Here is an 18,294-nt window from a genome sequence, read left to right as displayed (position 1 = left end):
ACCAAACTTGCTATTGTCCTCTTATTCATATTGGCCATCACAGAAGGTATGAGATAATTTCCATTGTGGTTTAATTTGTATTTCCCTATTGATTAGTAATATTGAGCATCTTTTCATATGTTTATTGGCATTTGTGGATGTTCTTTGGAGAAATGTCTATTCAATGCCTTCTCCCACCATGTTCATCAGCTCAGGCTGCCATAATGAAACAGACTGCATGGCTTAAACCACAGAAGTTTGTTTTCTTCCAATGCTGGAGCATGGAAGTGTGATATCAGGGTGCCATCATGGTCAATCAGGTTCTCTTCCTGGCTTATAAGTAGCCTTCATATTGGTGTATACTTATGAACCCCTTATTAGATACGTATTTTACAATATTTTCTACCATCCTGTAGTTTGTCTTTCACTCTGTTCCTTTGTTTCACTCTATTCATCCATTTCACTTTGTGTCCTTTGTTGCACAGAGGTTTTAAGATTAACATAATCTCATTTGTCTATTTTTACCTTTTACTAATACTTGCGCACTTGGTATCATATCTAAGAAATCATTCCTGATTCATGTCATGAAGCTTCACCCTTGTTTTCTTCTAAGAGTCTTATCAAGTCTTATATTTAGATCTTTAATCCATTCTGAGTTGATTTTTCTTCGTGATGTAAGATCTTCATTATTTTGCATATGGATATTTTGTTTCTCCAGGGCCATTTGTTACAGGGATTAAACTTTCCCTGTTGTCTTGACACCCTTGATAAAGATCATTAGACCATGTATCCAAGCGTTTACTTGTGGCTGTCTATTCTGTTCCATTGATTGGTACCTCTGTCTTTATGCCAGTGGGCTTCCTCAGTGGCTCAGCAGGTGAAGAATCTGCTTCAATGCAGGAGACACAGGAGATGCAGGTTCAATCCATGAGTTAAGAAGATCCCCTGGAGAAGGAAATGGCAATCCCCTCCAGTATTCTTGCCTGAGAAATCCCCTAGACAGAGGAGCCTTGTGGGCTACAGTCCAAAAGGTCGGAAAGAGTCAACACAATTGAGTGACTAAGCACGCACTTTATGCTGAAACTACGCTTTTTGGTTCCTGTACCTTTGTAATATGTTCTGAAATCAGAGACCTCCAGTTTTTCTGTTCTTTCTAAGATTATTTTGTCTATTTGGGGTCCTCTGAGATTCCGTATTAACTGTAGGATGGACTTTCTATATCTGAAAAAAATTCCATTGGGATTTTAATAGGACACTGAATCTTTAAATTGCTTTGGGTAGTATGAACAGTTTAATAATATTAAGTCTCCAAATCCATAAATGTGAGATGCCTTTCTATTTAGTTGTGTCAGATTCCTTTCAGCAATACTTTGTAATTTTCAATGTATAATTCTTTCATCTCCTTAAGTTTACTCCCAATTATTTCATTCTTTTTGATACTATTATAAATAAGATTATCGGGACTTCTCTGGGGGTCCACTTGCTAAGACTCTACACTCCCAATGCAGAGAACTTGGGGTCAGTCCCATAGCAGGGAACAAGATCCTACATGCCACAACAAAGACCTGGCACAAATAAATAAATAAAAATTTTTTTTAATTCAAATTAGCTCTTGACTACAGCTTTAAAAATATAAATAGGATTTTTTTTTAATTTCCCTTTCTGGAATGTTGATTGTTCATGCATGGAAAGGTATTTGAATGTTGATTCTGTACTGTGCAACTTTCTGTGCAGGTTTTTTTGTGTGTGTAGAATTTTAAAGATTTTTTAAAATCATGTCGTCTGTGAACAGACATAATTTTACTTCTTTCTTTCCAAATGGAAGTTTTTGGTTTCCTTTTCTAATCTAATGCCCTGTCGAGGACTTCTAATATTATATTGAATAGAAATGTTGAGAATGGGCATCCTTGCCTTTTTCCCTTGATCTTAGAAGTTTTCAGCTTTTCACTGGTGACTATGATGTTAGAGACAGACTTTTCACATTGACCTTTATTATATTGCAGTCACTTCTGTCTATTTCTACTTTGTTGAATATTTTTGTCATGAAAGGCTAGTAAATTTATTATATACTTTATGGACCTCAGATGAAGCACAAATGAAGTTTCTTTTTTTAATTTTAAGAAAATTATGTAATGATCCCAGTGGAAGCATAGGAGTTGATGATACAGAAATCAGTTTCCATTCCTCCTTTGCTATTCCTTGTTCTTGTCACTCTCTGGCTCAGAATTCTTTGTCCTTAATTAGAATGCCCAGAGATTGGAAATATTTACCGACCAAAACACTGTTTCTCATCATTTTCTAGGTAAACCTTCTAGGAAGGCCTTCAGAATGGAGCACAGAAAACACCAAAAGGTGAGTATTTCCTAAATCCTATTGACAAAAAAATCCTCTTCATGGATCCAGTCACAGGTGAGAATAGGAAAAAACAGAGATCCTGGAGACTGCTGCCTTCCTGTCCTGAAACTTTAGCACAATGCCTGATATCATCACCATCTTTATAGTTAGTAAGAACAGCAACAATAGTAGGCTGTTCTATTTGTTACATTATTTTCACAATATTATAGACTTTAAGCCTTTTATGTGAATAAACTTACTTAAACCTTAAAATAATCCTACAGTACCTATAAGTAGGTATATAGCTATCATCATTATAGATCAAGGAACTGAGGTTTAAAAAAATGTTTGATTACGTATCAATGGTAACGCAATCTAATCCAAAGCACCTTCTCTAAACCCCTTACAAACTGGTTAAAACATTCATAGGTCAATAAAGTTTATTCATACATCTAATTCATACATCTTTATATCATTCACCTGAGAGATGTTTTAAAACTCAGTTCTTTTGTGCTGTGCTAGTGAGGGTGGACTCTGGGAGTTGGTGATGGACAGGGAGACCTGGCGTGCTGCGGTTCATGGGGTCGCAAAGAGTCGGACACAACTGAGCGACTGAACCGAACTGAGTGAGGGATATGCTAAGACATCTGACTAAGGGAAGCCTTAGGACATGTTGGGCAGTTTGTAGAGTGGATGGTCCAAAATGAAGACGCTTAAGGACATGTTGGACAGTTTGTAGAGTGTATGGTCCAAGATGAAGAAGCTTAAGGATATGTTGAGCAGTTTGTAGAATGGACAGTCCAAGATGAAGAAAGCGACATGATCCCTACCTCAGAGCCTCCCACTCTAATAAGAGGAAGCAACTCGCAGCCATGACAAACCTCAGGTTTAAGACTCAAAAACAATAAGTAAGAAAATAACTGTAGGATGCAATCCTAAGATGGTGGAGGAATAGGACAGGGAGACCACTTTCTCCCCCACAAATACATCGAAAGAACATTTGAATGCTGAGTAAATTCCACAAAACAACTTCTGAATGCAGGCACCCAGAAAGGCAGCCCATTGTCTTCAAAAGGAGGTAGGAAAAAATATAAAAGATAAAAAGACAAAAGAGGTAGGGACAGAGATCCATCCTGGGAAGGGAGTCTTAAAAAAGAGAGAAGTTTCCAAACACCAGGAAACACTCTCACTGGCGAGTCAGTGGCAAGCCTTGGAACCTCAGAGGGCAACATAAGGAGGAAAAATAAATAAATAATTAAAACCCACAGATTATGTGCCTAACGACAACTCTCAGCCGAGAAGCAGTGCAGACACTTGCACCCGCCACTACCAAACGGGGGCCGGACAGGGAGGTATAGGCTGCATTGCTTAGGGTAAGGACCAGGCCTGAATGCCCCAAAGGCAATCTGAGGGAACTAACCTGAGATAGCAACCCAGACTGTGGGATAGCTATCCCACGAAAAGCCCTAACCTAAGACACAACCAGGCCCGCTCACAGAACAAAGGACTGAGCAGAGGTAGCCAGCTGCGGACCAGCCCATCCCCCCTTGGAGACAGGCAGGCGAGGGCAGCCAGAGCCAGAAAAGGTCAATAGCGGCCCCAGAGAGGCATCCTCTACCAAACTGCAAGCAGGCTTTGTTGCTAACCAAGACTTCTTGGGATTCTGGTCGGTCAACATCTGCCGGGAGGGTTGCAGGCAGAGATCAGCGCCCCAGAAGAGATGCACAGCACACCTGGAAGGCATGCCCGTTGTACACCCAGAAAACCAAGCAGCTGGGATGGGGGAGGCAATAAGTTGCAGCCCCCACCTGGGGGCAACCGTGCCTACCAAGCACCTGCTCACCTGAGCTGCCCAGACCTGGGAAGAGCACAAAACACAGGCCCAATCAAGTCTGTGCCTCTGTGGAGTACCCAAGAACCTGAACCTGAGTGGTTTAGACCTGAGAAGTGCATACAACTTAGGGCCTGCCTCAGACAGTTCCCAGCAAAGCAACCCAGAGCCTAAGCAGTGTATACAGGGAAAGCACACACGCCATGAGCATGGGCAAACCCAGTGTGGCCGAGCCACTGCAAGCACACTCCAGTGATATTTGTTGGCAGTGTTCCTCCATCCCCACAGCATGACTGAACAAATGAGCCTAAAAAAGTGATCACCACCACCCCCTTGTGTCAGGGCGGAAATTAGACACTGAAGAGACCAGCAAACAGAAGAAGCTGAAACATAGGGAACCTCCTTGGAAGTAACAGGTGCAATAGATTAAAACCCTGTAGTTAGCACCAACTACAAGAGATGGGAATACCAGACCACCTGACCTGCCTCTTGAGAAACCTATATACAGGTCAGGAAGCAACAGTTAGAACTGGACATGAAACAACAGACTCGTTCCAAATAGGAAAAGAAGTACATCAAGGCTGTATATTGTCACCCTGCTTGTTTAACTTATATGCAGAGTATATCATGAAAAACGCTGGGCTGGAAGAAGCACAAGCTGGAATCAAGATTGCCAGGAGAAATGTCAATAACCTCAGATATGCAGATAGCACCACCCTTATGGCAGAAAGTGAAGAGGAACTAAAAGCCTCTTGATGAAAGTGAAAGAGGAGAGTGAAAAAGTTGGCTTAAAGCTCAGCATTCAGAAAACTAAAATCATGGCATCTGGTCCCATCACTTCATGGCAAATAGATGGGGAAACAGTGGAAACAGTGTCAGACTTTATTTTTGGGGGCTCCAAAATCACTGCAGATGGTGATTGCAGCCATGAAATTAAAAGACACTTACTCCTTGGAAGGAAAGTTATGACCAACCTAGATAACATCTTCAAAAGCAGAGACATTGCTTTGCGAACAAAGGTCCATCTAGTCAAGGCTATGGTTTTTCCAGTAGTCATGTATGGATGTGAGAGTTGGACTGTGAAGAAAGCTGAGCACCAAAGAACTGATGCTTTTGAACTGTGGTGTTGGAGAAGACTCTTGAGAGTCCCTTAGACTGCAAGGAGATCCAACAAGTCCATTCTAAAGGAGATCAGTCCTGGGTGTTCTTTGGAAGGAATGATGCTAAAGTTGAAACTCCAGTACTTTGGCCACCTCGTGAGAAGAGTTGACTTATTGGAAAAGTTGACTTATTGAAAAATCCCTCTGATGCTGGGAGGGATTGGGGGCAGGAGGAGAATGGGGACGACAGAGGTCGAGATGGCTGGATGGCATCACCGACTCAATGGACATAAGTCTGAGTGAACTCCGGGAGTTGGTGATGGACAGGGAGGTCTGGCATGCTGCAATTCATGGGGTCGCAAAGAGTCAGACACGACTGAGCGACTGAACTGAACTGAACGTAGGAAGGGTCCTATAGATCTTGTGAAGTACAAGCCAGATCAAGGAACTATCTGAAAATGAACTGACCACACACTGTCCACAACAACAGTGGAGAAAGTCCTAGATATATTTTTACTACTATCCATTTTTAAATTTTTTTTAATATTTAAGACCTCTATTACTCCTTTAATTTTCATTTTTATAACCTACTATTACTTTGCAAAAAAAAAAAAAAACTATTTTAAAAGCAAACTTCAGGTGTATATATATATTTTTTTTTTTTTTTTTTTTTGAGAATCTAACCTCTACACTAGATTTTTAATCTTTGCTTTTTGGTACTTGTTATCAATTTTGTAACTAAAGAACACAATCTTCAGTACCTGTTTTTACTTGGGAGCAAGATTACTGGCTTGAATGCTCTCTCCCTCTTTGGACTCTCCTTTTTCTCCACCAGGTTGCCTCTAATTCCTCCCTCCCCTTTCTCTTCTCTACCCAACTCTGTGAATCTCTTTGTGTATTCTGAGCTGTGAAGAACACTTTGGAAACTGATTACTGGCTAGATCTGTCTCTCTCCTTTTGATTCCCCCTTTTATCCTGCTGGCTACCTCTGTATACTTCCTCCATCTTCTCTTCTCTTTGTAACACTGTGAACATCTCTGAGGGATCCAGACTGTGGAGAGCACATAAGGAGATTACTGGCTAGCTCACTCTCTCCCCTTTTGATTCCCCCCCTTCTCCTCCTGTTCACCTGTATCTCCCTCTTCCCTCTTCTCTTCTCCATGTAACCCTGTGTACCTCTCTCAGTGTTTTGCACTGTGGAGAAACTTTTCGTCTTTAACCTAGATGTTTTATCATCAGTGTAGTATAGATGGAGAATTGAGGCTACTGTAAGAATAAGACTGAAAACCAGAGACAGGAGGCTTAAGTCCAAATCCTAAGAACACCAGAGAACTCCTGACTTCGGGGAACATTAATTGATAGGAGCTCCTCAAATGCCTCCATACCAACACTGAAACCAAGCACCACCCAAGGGCTAAGAAGTTCCAGAGCAAGACATACCATGCAAATTCTCCAGCAACACAGGAGCATAGCCCTCAACTTCAATATACAGGCTGTCCAAAGTCACAACAAACCCACTGACAGCTCAAAACTCATTGCTGGACACTTCATTGCACTCCAGAGAGAAGAAATCCAGCTCCACCCACCAGAATACCGACAAAAGCTTCCCTAGCCAGGAAACATTGACAAGCCTACCATTCAACCCCACCAACAGCAAGGAACCACCACAATAAAGAGGAACCACAAACTGCCAGAATAGGGAAAGGCCAGCCCAAACACAACAATACAAACAGGATGAAAAGGCATAGAAATGCCAAGCAGGTAAAGGAACAGGATAAATGCCCACCAAACCAAGCAAAAGAGGAAGATATAGGGAATCTACCTGATAAAGAATTCCAAATAATGATAGTGAAAATGATCCAAAATCTTGAAAATAAAATGGAGTTGCAGATAAATAGCCTGGAGGAAAGATTTGAGAAGATGCAAGAAAGGTTTAACAAGGACCTAGGAGAAATAAAAAAGAGTCAGTATATAATGTATAATGCAATAAGTGAGACCAAAAACACTCTGGAGAGAACCAACAGTAGAATAACGGAGGCAGAAGATAGGATAAGTGAGGTAGAAGATAGAATGGTAGAAATAAGTTAATCAGAGAGGAAAAAAGAAAAACCAATTAAAAGAAATGAGGACAACCTCAGAGACCTCTGGGATAATGTTAAACACCCCAACATTCGAATCACAGAAGTTCCAGAAGAAGAAGATAAAAAGAAAGACTATGAGAAAATATTTGAGGAGATAATAGTTGAAAACTTCCCTAAAATGGGGAAGGAAATAGTCACCCGAGTCCAAGAAACCCAGAGAGTCCCAAACAGGATAAACCCAAGGCAAAACACTCCAAGACACATATTAATCAAATTAACAAAGATCAAACACAAAGAACAAATATTAAAAGCAGCAACGGAAAAACAACAAATAACACACAAGGGGATTCCCATAAGGATAACAGCTGATCTTTCAACAGAAACTCTTCAGGCCAGGAGGGAATGGCAGGACATACTTAAAGTGATGAAAGAAAATAACCTACTGCCCAGATTACTGTACCCAGCAAGGATGTCATTCAAATATGAAGGACAAATCAAAAGCTTTACAGACAAGCAAAAGCTGAGAGAATTCAGCACCACCAAACCAGCTCTTCAACAAATGCTAAAGGATCTTCTCCAAACAGGAAACACAAAAAGGGTGTATAAACTCAAACCCAAAACAATAAAGTAAATGGCAATGGGATCATACTTATCAATAATTACCTTCAATGTAAATGGGTTGAATGCCCCAACCAAAAGACAAAGACTGGCTGAATGGATACAGAAACAATACCCCTATATATGTTGTCAGCGAGAGACCCACCTCGAAACAAGGGACACATATAGGCTGAAAGTGAAGGGCTGGAATAATATATCCCAGGCAAATAGAGATCAAAAGAAACAGGAGTAGCAATACTCATATCAGATAAAACAGACTTTAAAACAAAGGCTGTGAAGAGACACAAAGAAGGACACTACATAATGATCAAAGGATCAATCCAAGAAGAAGATATAACAATTATAAATATATATGCACCCAACATAGGAGCACTGCAATATGTAAGACAAATGCTAACAAGTATAAAAGGGGGAATTAACAATAACACAATAATAGTGGGAGACTTTTAATACCCCACTCACACCTATGGATAGATCAACTAAACAGGAAATTAGCAAGGAAACACAAACTTTAAATGAGACAATGGACCAGTTAGACCTAATTGATATCTATAGGACATTTCACTCCCAAACAATGAATTTCACCTTTTTCTTAAGTGTACATGGAATCTTCTCGAAGATGGATCACATCCTGGGCCATAAATCTAGCCTTAGTAAATTTAAAAAGCCTGAAATCATTCCAACCATCTTTTCTTACCACAGCGCAGTAAGATTAGATCTCAATTACAGGAGAAAAACGATTAAAAAATTCCAACATATGGAGGCTAAACAACACGCTGCTGAATAACCAGCAAATCACAGAAGAAATCAAAACATGCATAGAAATGAATTAAAGTGAAAACATAACAACCCAAAACCTGTGGGACACTGTAAAAGCAGTGCTAAGGGGAAGGTTCATAGCAATATGGGCATACCTCAAGAAACAAGAAAAAAGTCAAATAAACAACCTAACTCTGCACCTAAAGCAACTAGAAAAGGAAGAAATGAAGAACCCCAGGGTTAGTAGAAGGAAAGAAATCTTAAAAATTAGGGCAGAAATAAATGCAAAAGAAACAAAAGAGACCATAGCAAAAATCAACAAAGCCAAAAGCTGGTTCTTTGAGAAGATAAATAAAATTGACAAACCGTTAGCCAGACTCATCAAGAAACAAAGGGAGAAAAATCAAATCCATAAAATTAGAAATGAAAATGGAGAGATCACAACAGACAACACAGAAATACAAAGGATCATAGGAGACTAATATTTATTGGCAACTATATGCCAATAAAATGGACAACTTGGAAGAAATGGACAAATGCTTAGAAAAGTAGAACTTCCCAAAACTGAACCAGGAAGAAATAGAAAATCTTAACATACCCATCACAAGCATGGAAATTGAAACAGTAATCAGAAATCTTCCAGCAAACAAAAGCCCAGGACCAGATGGCTTCACAGCTGAATTCTACCAAAATATTTAGAGAAGAGCTAACACCTATCCTACTCAAACTCTTCCAGAAAATTGCAGAGAATGGTAAACTTTCAAACTCACTCTATGAGCTCACCACCACCCTAATACCCAAACTAGACAGAGATGCCACAAAAAAAGAAAACTACAAGCCAATATCACTGATGAACATAGATGGAAAAGTCCTTAACAAAATTCTACCAAACAGAATCCAACAACACATTAAAAATATCATACATCATGACCAAGTGGGCTTTATCCCAGGGATGCAAGGATTCTTCAATACCCACAAATCAATCAAGGTAATATATCACATTAACAAACTGACAAATAAAAACCATATGTTTATCTCAATAGATGCAGAGAAAGCCTTTGACAAAATTCAACATCCATTTATGATTAAAAAAAAAAACCCTCCAGAAATCAGGAAGAGAAGGAACATACCTCAACATAATAAAAGCTTTATATGACAAACCCACAGCAAACATTATCCTCAATGGTGAAAAATTGAAAGCATTTCCCCTAAAGTCAGGAACAAGACAAGGGTGCCCACTTTCACCACTACTACTCAAAAGAGTTTTGGAAGTTTTGGCCACAACAATCAAAGCAGAAAAGGAAATAAAAGGAATCCAGATTGGAAAAGAAGAAGTAAAACTCTGACTGTTTGCAGATGACATGATCCTCTACATAGGAAACCCTAAAGACTCCACCAGAAAATTAATAGAGCTAATCAATGACTATAGTAAAGTTGCAGGATATAAAATCAACACACAGAAGTCCCTTACCTTTGTTTACACTAGCAATGAGAAAATAGAAACAGAAAGTAAGGAAACAATTCCATTCACCATTGCAACGAAAAGAATAAAATACTTAGGAATATATCTACCTAAAGAAACTAAAGACCTATATATAGAAAACTATAAAACACTAGTGAAATGAGTCAAAGAGTACACAAGTAGATGGAGAAATATACCTTGTTAATGGATTGGACGGATCAGTATAGTGAAAATGAGTATACTACCCAAAGCAATCTATAGGTTCAATGCAATCCCTATCAAGCTACCAACGGTATTTTTCACAGAGCTAGAACAAATAATTTCACAATTTGTATGGAAATACAAAGAACCTCGAACAGCCAAAGCAAAATTGAGAAAGGGAACTGGAGGAATCAACCTGCCTGACTTCAGGCTCTACTACAAAACCACAGTCATCTTTTTTTTCTTTTTTTTTTTTTTTTTGCCGGGAACTGGAGGCCAGAGGAGGAGCCATCAGATGGGAGAAGGAGCTAGAAGGGCCGTCCTTGGGGTTCTGGTATATGGCTGAGTTTCTGACGGACAGAGGGCTGTACAGATGCTCCCTGGAGGAAGTCTTGAGTCTTGAGGAAGTACTGGCACAAAGACAGAAATATTGATCAATGGAACAAAATAGAAAGCCCAGAGATAAATACACGCACCTATGGACACCTTATCTTTGACAAAGGAGGCAAGAATATACAATGGATTAAAGACAATCTCTTTAACAAGTGGTGCTGGGAAAACTGGTCAACCACTTGTAAAAGAATGAAACTAGAACACTTTCTAACACCATACACAAAAATAAACTCAAAATGGATTAAAGATCTAAATGTAAGACCAGAAACTATAAAACTCCTAGAGGAGAACATAGGCAAAATACTCTCCGACATACATCACAGCAGGATCCTCTGTGACCCACCTCCCAGAATATTGGAAATAAAAGCAAAAATAAACAAATGGGACCTAGTTAAAATTGAAAACTCTGCTCAACAAAGGAAACTATAAGCAAAGTGAAAAGACAACCTTCAGGATGGGAGAAAATAATAGCAAATGAAGCAACTGACAAAGAATTAATCTCCCAAATATGCAAGCAACTCCTGCAGCTCAATTCCAGAAAAATAAATGACCCAATCAAAAAATGGGCAAAGAACAAAATAAAAATTTCTCCAAAGAAGACATACAGATGGCTAACAAACACATGAAAAGATGCTCAACATCACTCATTATCAGAGAAATGCAAATTAAGACCACCTTGTGGTACCATTATTGCCAGTCAGATTGGCTGCTATCCAAAAGTCTACAAGCAATAAATGCTGGATAGGGTGTGGAGAAAAGGGAACCCTCTTACACTGTTGGTGGGAATGCAAACTAGTACAGCCCCTATGGAGAACAGTGTGGAGATTCCTTAAAAAACTAGAAACAGAACTGCCATATGACCCAGCTATCCCACCGCTGGGCATACACACCGAGGAAACCAGAATTGAAAGAGACACATGTACCCCAATGTTCATTGCAGCACTGTTTATTATAGCCAGGACATGGAAGCAACCTAGATGTCCATCACCAGATGAATGGACAAGAAAGCCGCGGTACATATACACAATGGAGTATTACTCAGCCATTAAAAAGAATACATTTGAATAAGTTCTAATGAGGTGGATGAAAGTGGAGCCTATTATACAGAGTGAAGTAAGCCAGAACGAAAAACACCAATACAGTATAATAACACATATATATGGAATTTAGAAAGATGTTAACAATAACCCTGTATGCAAGACAGCAAAAGAGACACAGATGTATAGAACAGTCTTTTGGACTCTGTGGGAGAGGGCGAGGGTGGGAGAATGGCATTGAAACATGTATATTATCATATGTGAAACGAATCATCAATCCAGGTTTGATGCATGAGACAGGGTGCCGGGACTGGTGCACTGGTATGACCCAGAGAGATGTGATGGGGAGGGAGGTGGGAGGGGGGTGTTCAGGTTTGGGACCATATCTACACCCGTGGCAGATTCATGTCAATGTATGTCAAAACCAATACAATATTGTAAAGAAAAAAAAATAACAGTGATAAATGAACTGCTAAGTCAGTGGCCAAAAAAAAAAAAAAAAAAGGTAACTGAAGGACTTCACATAGGTTACTTGCTTTTGAGTAGAAACTCATCATCTGCACATGATTTCAAATGCTTATTCTTGTAGGAGGAAGTAACAAGCCCTTCCTCTGAGCTCTGATTAGGCAACTATCCTGTATGGAATCATTTGTTTAGCCTGCCCCTGTGTTGTCAGCTTTGAGAGCCTAGCCCATACCCCTTAATTCTCAGAAGTCCAGGCTCAGCTCAAAGCCCCTGAGGGCCTCCTGAATGTTTTGTGAATGAGTGACTCCACATTTAAGTTTTCATCTAGGAATAAGAATTCAAGGAATGCTGAAGATAGTATTTGTGAGCTAGACTTCAATTATAAAGGCAGTTGAGGGAATATATTGATGGCAAGGGTGTATGCTGACATTCATACTGTATTAAATAGCTCACACAACGATTTGTTGAATATTATTAAATTTCATGTCCACTGTAACATTGAGAATTAGAATGTATACCTATTTATGCATCAGGAAATTGAGGAGAACCAGCTAGTCGTACAGCCTTCTTCAAGCAGAATTGATGAGTCCAGCTACTTTAATTCGAACATTGTAGGACATAGCAACCTGCAACGTTCAGCTCATTTTCTTTATTGTCTAAATGTCCTTCTGCCAGTCGTTTTTCTCTTCTCAATCTCACTGCTTTGTCACCATACTTTCCAGATGTGTTTTGTCCCCTCTGTAATTTTTCATCCTTCCTCAACCATCAAACATCCACTAATTAATAGAAAAACCACGGATTTCCTTATGAGCCCTTACCCTCTTCTTTCCCTGACCTCCAACTATTCTCCCTGCCTTGCTCTTACCTTTATGCAGAATATTGAAGGGGAATAACCTTAAGATATGAATTATAGTTTTGATTCATTGCCCACTTAGGTCCTTGTTTTACATTCCAGTGTTCAGACTTCCCCTCCATCAGGTATTTCCAATAATTTTAAAAGTATTAACTAAAGTCATGCATGTGAAAACACTTCATACAGTCCTAAAGAACTAAAGAAATACATATTCTCTTTTACTCACATCTAAGGGAAAGTCCAGGGGACCATTAAGTAAGGTGTCCAGTTTGAAGAAATTGCAAGGAGCAGCAAAATTGCTGAATACAAGTGGCTCCAAGTGGGCTCAGAAACCAGCGAACCCTCCCCGAGAAACAAGGACCCTTGAACAGCACTCCAGACAAAAAGTCGGTAAGAGAAAACTTGGAGAGTTGCTCTAATTGGTTCCTCTAATTCCTGTAGAAAAGGTAAAAAGTATGGCGTAGGTGTGTGGTGTGGACTTTGGGTAGACATGGGTTTAAGGTGGACTGATCTGAGACATGAAGTTAGCACTGGGACCTGAGGAAAATCTTATACATTTTCTGAGGTCCTGATTGTTCATCTGTAAAGTGAAGATAAGGATACATAACTCATACAGTGTTTGAAAGCATTACATTAAATGCAATACTGCTGACACATACAAGTGGTTCAATAAATCCAGCTGTGATAATAGGGACCATGCTTTATTAGTGTTTATGCCCAGACCTCTGCTCAATGCCTTATGTGTCATGTGCCCTTAACATTTATTTTCTGAATAGATGTGTCAGTGAACCATTTCCTAAGTAAGAAGGTTGGGAAGTAAAACCTACTAACAGGAAGTGCAGGAAGATAACACTGAACTGGGCATCTGTGGAATCTCAGTATCCTGAACTACTAGATAAAGGCAGAACAAACAAAGTATAGAGAAGGGACTTTCTAGTGGTTAAGTGGTTAAGACTCCATGCTTCCACTTCAGGAAGTGTGGGTTCCATTCCTAGTCATGGAACTAAGATCCCACAGGCCATGCAGCGTGGCCAATAAATAAATAATGTAACATGAAAACAATAAAATACAAAAGTAAAAGTTTGAAAAATAAATGGAAAGAAAAAGTTTTGACAAAGTGTATAGCTGACAAGTATGAGATCTCACAGATCACTGTTTTTTCTGATAAAACAGTGACTAACTCTCCAGACCCCACCATCCTTGCTTAGCTTCTGTTCTCCATCTTAGAACTCAGAAGAAAGGAGACTGACATGAAGAGGTACAGTCTGCGAGAAAGAAAGGGCCATGTGTACCAAGAGGTCAGCGAGCCCCAGGATGATGACTACCTCTGTGAGTGACCCCGCTGGCCCATTCATGAAGGGGTTATGAGGCCTTGATCCAATAACTTCACTTCACCATTTGGTTCTCCTATCATCTCCTTCCTCTATGTCTTGGGGTACAGGATCAAGGCCAAATGCCATGAGTTCCCCAGTTCTTTCCGAAGGTCTTTACGACCACCAACATCACTATACCTCCCCTCATCCCTGTTGCTCTCACCTCCAGATTGTCAGGAGTGTCAGAACTTCTTCATTGACAGCTGTGATGCCCACGGGCCCCCAACCTTTGTAAAGGACTCTGCAGTGGAAAAGGGGCATGCCAACCGCTCAGTCCTCACTTTGCCCCCTGGGTTAAGTATCAAACTGTCAGGCATCCCTGAGGCTGGGCTTGGAGTGTGGAACGAGGCGTCTCATCTGCCTCTGGGCCTGCACTTTGGCCCCTACGAGGGCCAAATCACAGATGATAAAGAGGCCATCAACAGTGGATACTCCTGGCTGGTGAGAAATAACCCTCTTTCTATGTCCTCTGGCCACTAATCCCTTGTGTGTGTTGGGAGGGGTACTTCATATCTACATTAAAGGATGCAGATGGTGATGACATGGTCGGCAATGACACAGTCAGCCCTGTGTACTGTGTGCACTGGGCATGAACACAGATTCAGTTCAGTTCAACCGCTAGTCGTGTCTGACTCTGCGACCCCATGATCCGCAGCACACCAGCCCTCCCTGTCCATCACCAACTGCCAAAATCTACCCAAACCCATGTCTGTTGAGTCAGTGATGTAATCCAACAATCTCATCCTCTGTAGTCCCCTTCTCCTCCTGCCCTCAATCTTTCCCAGCATCAGGGTCTTTTCAAATGAGTCAGCTCTTCGCATTAGGTGGCCAAAGTATTGGAGTTTCAGCTTCAACATCAGTCTTTCCAATGAACACCCAGGACTGATCACCTTTAGGATGGACTGGTTGGATCTCCTTGCAGTCCAAGGGATTCTCAAGAGTCTTCTCCAACACCACAGTTCAAAAGCATGGATTCTTCAGTACTCATCTTTCTGTATAGTCCAACTCACATCCATACATGACTACTGGACTACATGAACACAGGACTTCTATATAAAGATCAGAGGAATGTGGGAGACAGTGGTACAGGCACACAGGACTTCTAGCTAAAGATCAGAGGAGAGGTGAGAGACAGCAGTACAGGCATACAGAAGTGACTCCTTCCTTGTGGAGCCCTTGCCTTCAATGTGCCAATAGACTCAGACTTAAAATTATGATTAAGGAGCTTACCATGTGGTCTGACTGGAAGCTGAATCCATGCAGGCTGAAGAGCAGAATGACAGCAGAGGGAATAATTTATTCTATTACTTCCACCAAAAAAATAAATAAAGATGAAAGCTTGTATCTCTTTTCTGACATTCAGATCACCAAAGGGAGAAACAGCTACGAGTATGTGGATGGAAAGGACACGTCTTTGGCCAACTGGATGAGGTGAGTGCAATGAGTCTGCAGTTTGTAGACTCCACTCCTCCCTGAAGCCCACACCCCTTTCCTTCTCAACCCGTCTCCCTCAATAGCTTTTACATCTTCTTTCCTCTTTTCCCTCCATATCATGCTCTTTCATTTCAAAATATGTTAGAAAGAAAAGAAGAAAAATATAGCATGTGCCCTCAAAATATAAGTCTATATGCTCAACAAAACTGAGGTACTTGAAAACAACTTGAGGAGTCTAGATTCACCAGGGACACTTTAATTCACTTAATTGACACTTACCAAGCACCTTATGCCCCAGTTTAGACAGTGAACTTCATTACTGAAGCAGATCACACAACCCATGTCCTTTTGGAGAAGATGCTGAAGACAGACATGAGCCAGTTGATTTTACAAATAGTAACCTTAATTTTTCTATTTTTGAATAACTGCACAGTGCCAGGATAACCTAAAATGGGAAACCTTGAGTCCACGTGGGCAACAACCTCCCTAGGCTCGGTTCCAGTGAGAAGTGGGCCCTGAGGCCTGGGGAGGAATGTGGGGCAGAATGGCCATGAGCATGCCCCCTCTCTGAGGGCCTCTCCTTTCATCAATGCAGAGAGAAAGTGAATAAACTATTACTGTGGTGTGTCTCAAGCTATGTCAGAGCACTCTACAAGTTTCCATGGGAGGGGGTGGGCAAGTGAATAGGACCCTGGATACACATGGGGAGATTGGAGAAAAGCCTCGGGAGAAAAGGCAGGTTGGGGTGAGTGCTGAGGGATGCATGCTAGCCTAAGAGCACCAAGTCCTGTGAAATGAAAGAGAACTTAATTCAGAGTTTAGAGGAGCTGGAGGTTACCAGTCTTACGGACAGTCCAGGTGGAAACAAGTCTGGAACTGGGCTCTGTACAATGGCTAATTAGGTAAGGAGAGGAAAGCATTCCAGCTAGGAAGAGGATGAGAAATAGGATCTGGAAATAGGAATTCACATGCCATGGTCAAAGGTGTGAACAGACAGTCCCCATGAGGGGCAGTGGGAGCCATGGTGGCCTCAGCCTGAAGGCAAGGAGCTGGGCATGGTCTGACAGTAGAGGGGACTCATCACCTGTGGTTTCTTTCCCTTTCTTGGCCTCAACCCCAGGTATGTGAACTGTGCCCGACACTATGAGGAGCAGAACCTGGTGGCCTTCCAGTATCATGGGCAGATCTTCTACAGAACCTGCCAGGTGGTCAGGCCTGGCTGTGAGCTGCTGGTCTGGTATGGGGACGAGTATGGCGAGAAACTTGGCATCAAGTGTGAAAGCAGGGGGAAGAGCATGTTTGCAGCCGGGGGAGTAGAGGGTCACCCCTCTTCCAGCACCCCACCCCATTCTGGGGAGCTTCCCAGGTCCGATTCTGAACCATAGTACAATCTGGTGTAAAGTCAGTCAAGTCACAATTAAAATTCCTCAAAATTTGATTCATTTCATGACTGTTATGAAAAATATTTATATTAAAATGTTAGTTCTAATTTTCAATACTTCATGCAAAAAACCTGTACCATCACCTTCTGCTGAAAGTCTTAGAAGCTAAAAGCAAGTTTTCTAGCACCTACCAGCACTCTCACCTTTACCTGTTTCTCCCTCATTTACTCCACATTTCTAAGTGACATGTGTACAGTGATTTGCATTCAGTTACTGTTTCAGGTTGTTGTCATGTGAGTTCATATTCTGTGCCAGTTAGGGCCCCATGCACTGAAACAGACAGAACCACTGCCTTGGGGCAGCACTGGATTCATACTAGACAGGGGCTGGTGCTCTAAGCAAAACTGGTGCAGGAAAAGTGCCTCAGATTAGAGTGAGCAGGGGGTGGGGTGTGGAGAAGGATGGTGTAGCAGAATCTCTGCAGAGATAACACCTCTGGGAAAGGATTTCACGCAGGGGAGCAGCCAGTATTGCAGCCCCTGGGCCGGGAAGAGAGGCGATGCCAGTGGTCCTGGGAGGAAACACAGAGGGAGAGGAAGGAGGCTGGACAGAACACCAAAGCCTCAGCACCTGTGTCCATGTGCAGGCCCCAGGGGTCTTCCTGGATGACACAGAACAACCATGCGGCTTTCAGCTGCAAGCAGTATATTCTTTGTGCCAAGATGATGATTCGGTTCATTTTTGGGAAGAGACAGCAGTGGGGAGTCCCCTCAGAGGTCAGTTCATTGCCAGACATGAGGGGAGAGTGGGCTGGCTGAAGATGCATGGAAGTGAGGGTGTGAGGAGTCTGGCTGGAGATGTATTTTTAACCAGGGCTTCCTAGTGCATGTTAAATGGACTAAGAGTCAATGAAATAAATGAGCCTGCATTCACCCTGAACATGGCCTCTGAGAGGTCTATGACACACCAAAGCAACCATTATTCTGCATTCA

At 41.4% G+C, this 18,294-nt stretch overlaps 1 protein-coding gene across 1 annotated transcript in view; it reads left to right on the top strand.

Moving 5' to 3' along the window:
• The window catches only part of LOC109561910 (histone-lysine N-methyltransferase PRDM7), a 62,499-nt gene that overhangs the window by 43,599 nt on the left and 606 nt on the right, over nt 1-18,294 (top strand). The window contains exons 6-11 of the mRNA XM_070784075.1: nt 2,282-2,331; nt 13,347-13,503; nt 14,341-14,442; nt 14,656-14,927; nt 15,850-15,917; nt 17,041-17,286. Of these exons, the coding sequence (XP_070640176.1) occupies nt 2,282-2,331; nt 13,347-13,503; nt 14,341-14,442; nt 14,656-14,927; nt 15,850-15,917; nt 17,041-17,286 (895 nt within the window). The remainder of the gene's footprint in view (nt 1-2,281; nt 2,332-13,346; nt 13,504-14,340; nt 14,443-14,655; nt 14,928-15,849; nt 15,918-17,040; nt 17,287-18,294) is intronic.

This window comes from Bos indicus, chromosome X (genome assembly GCF_029378745.1).
Source record: "Bos indicus isolate NIAB-ARS_2022 breed Sahiwal x Tharparkar chromosome X, NIAB-ARS_B.indTharparkar_mat_pri_1.0, whole genome shotgun sequence".
NCBI lineage: Eukaryota > Metazoa > Chordata > Mammalia > Artiodactyla > Bovidae > Bos > Bos indicus.
Note: the sequence above shows the minus strand (reverse complement) of the source record. Positions and strands in the feature narration are given on the sequence as shown.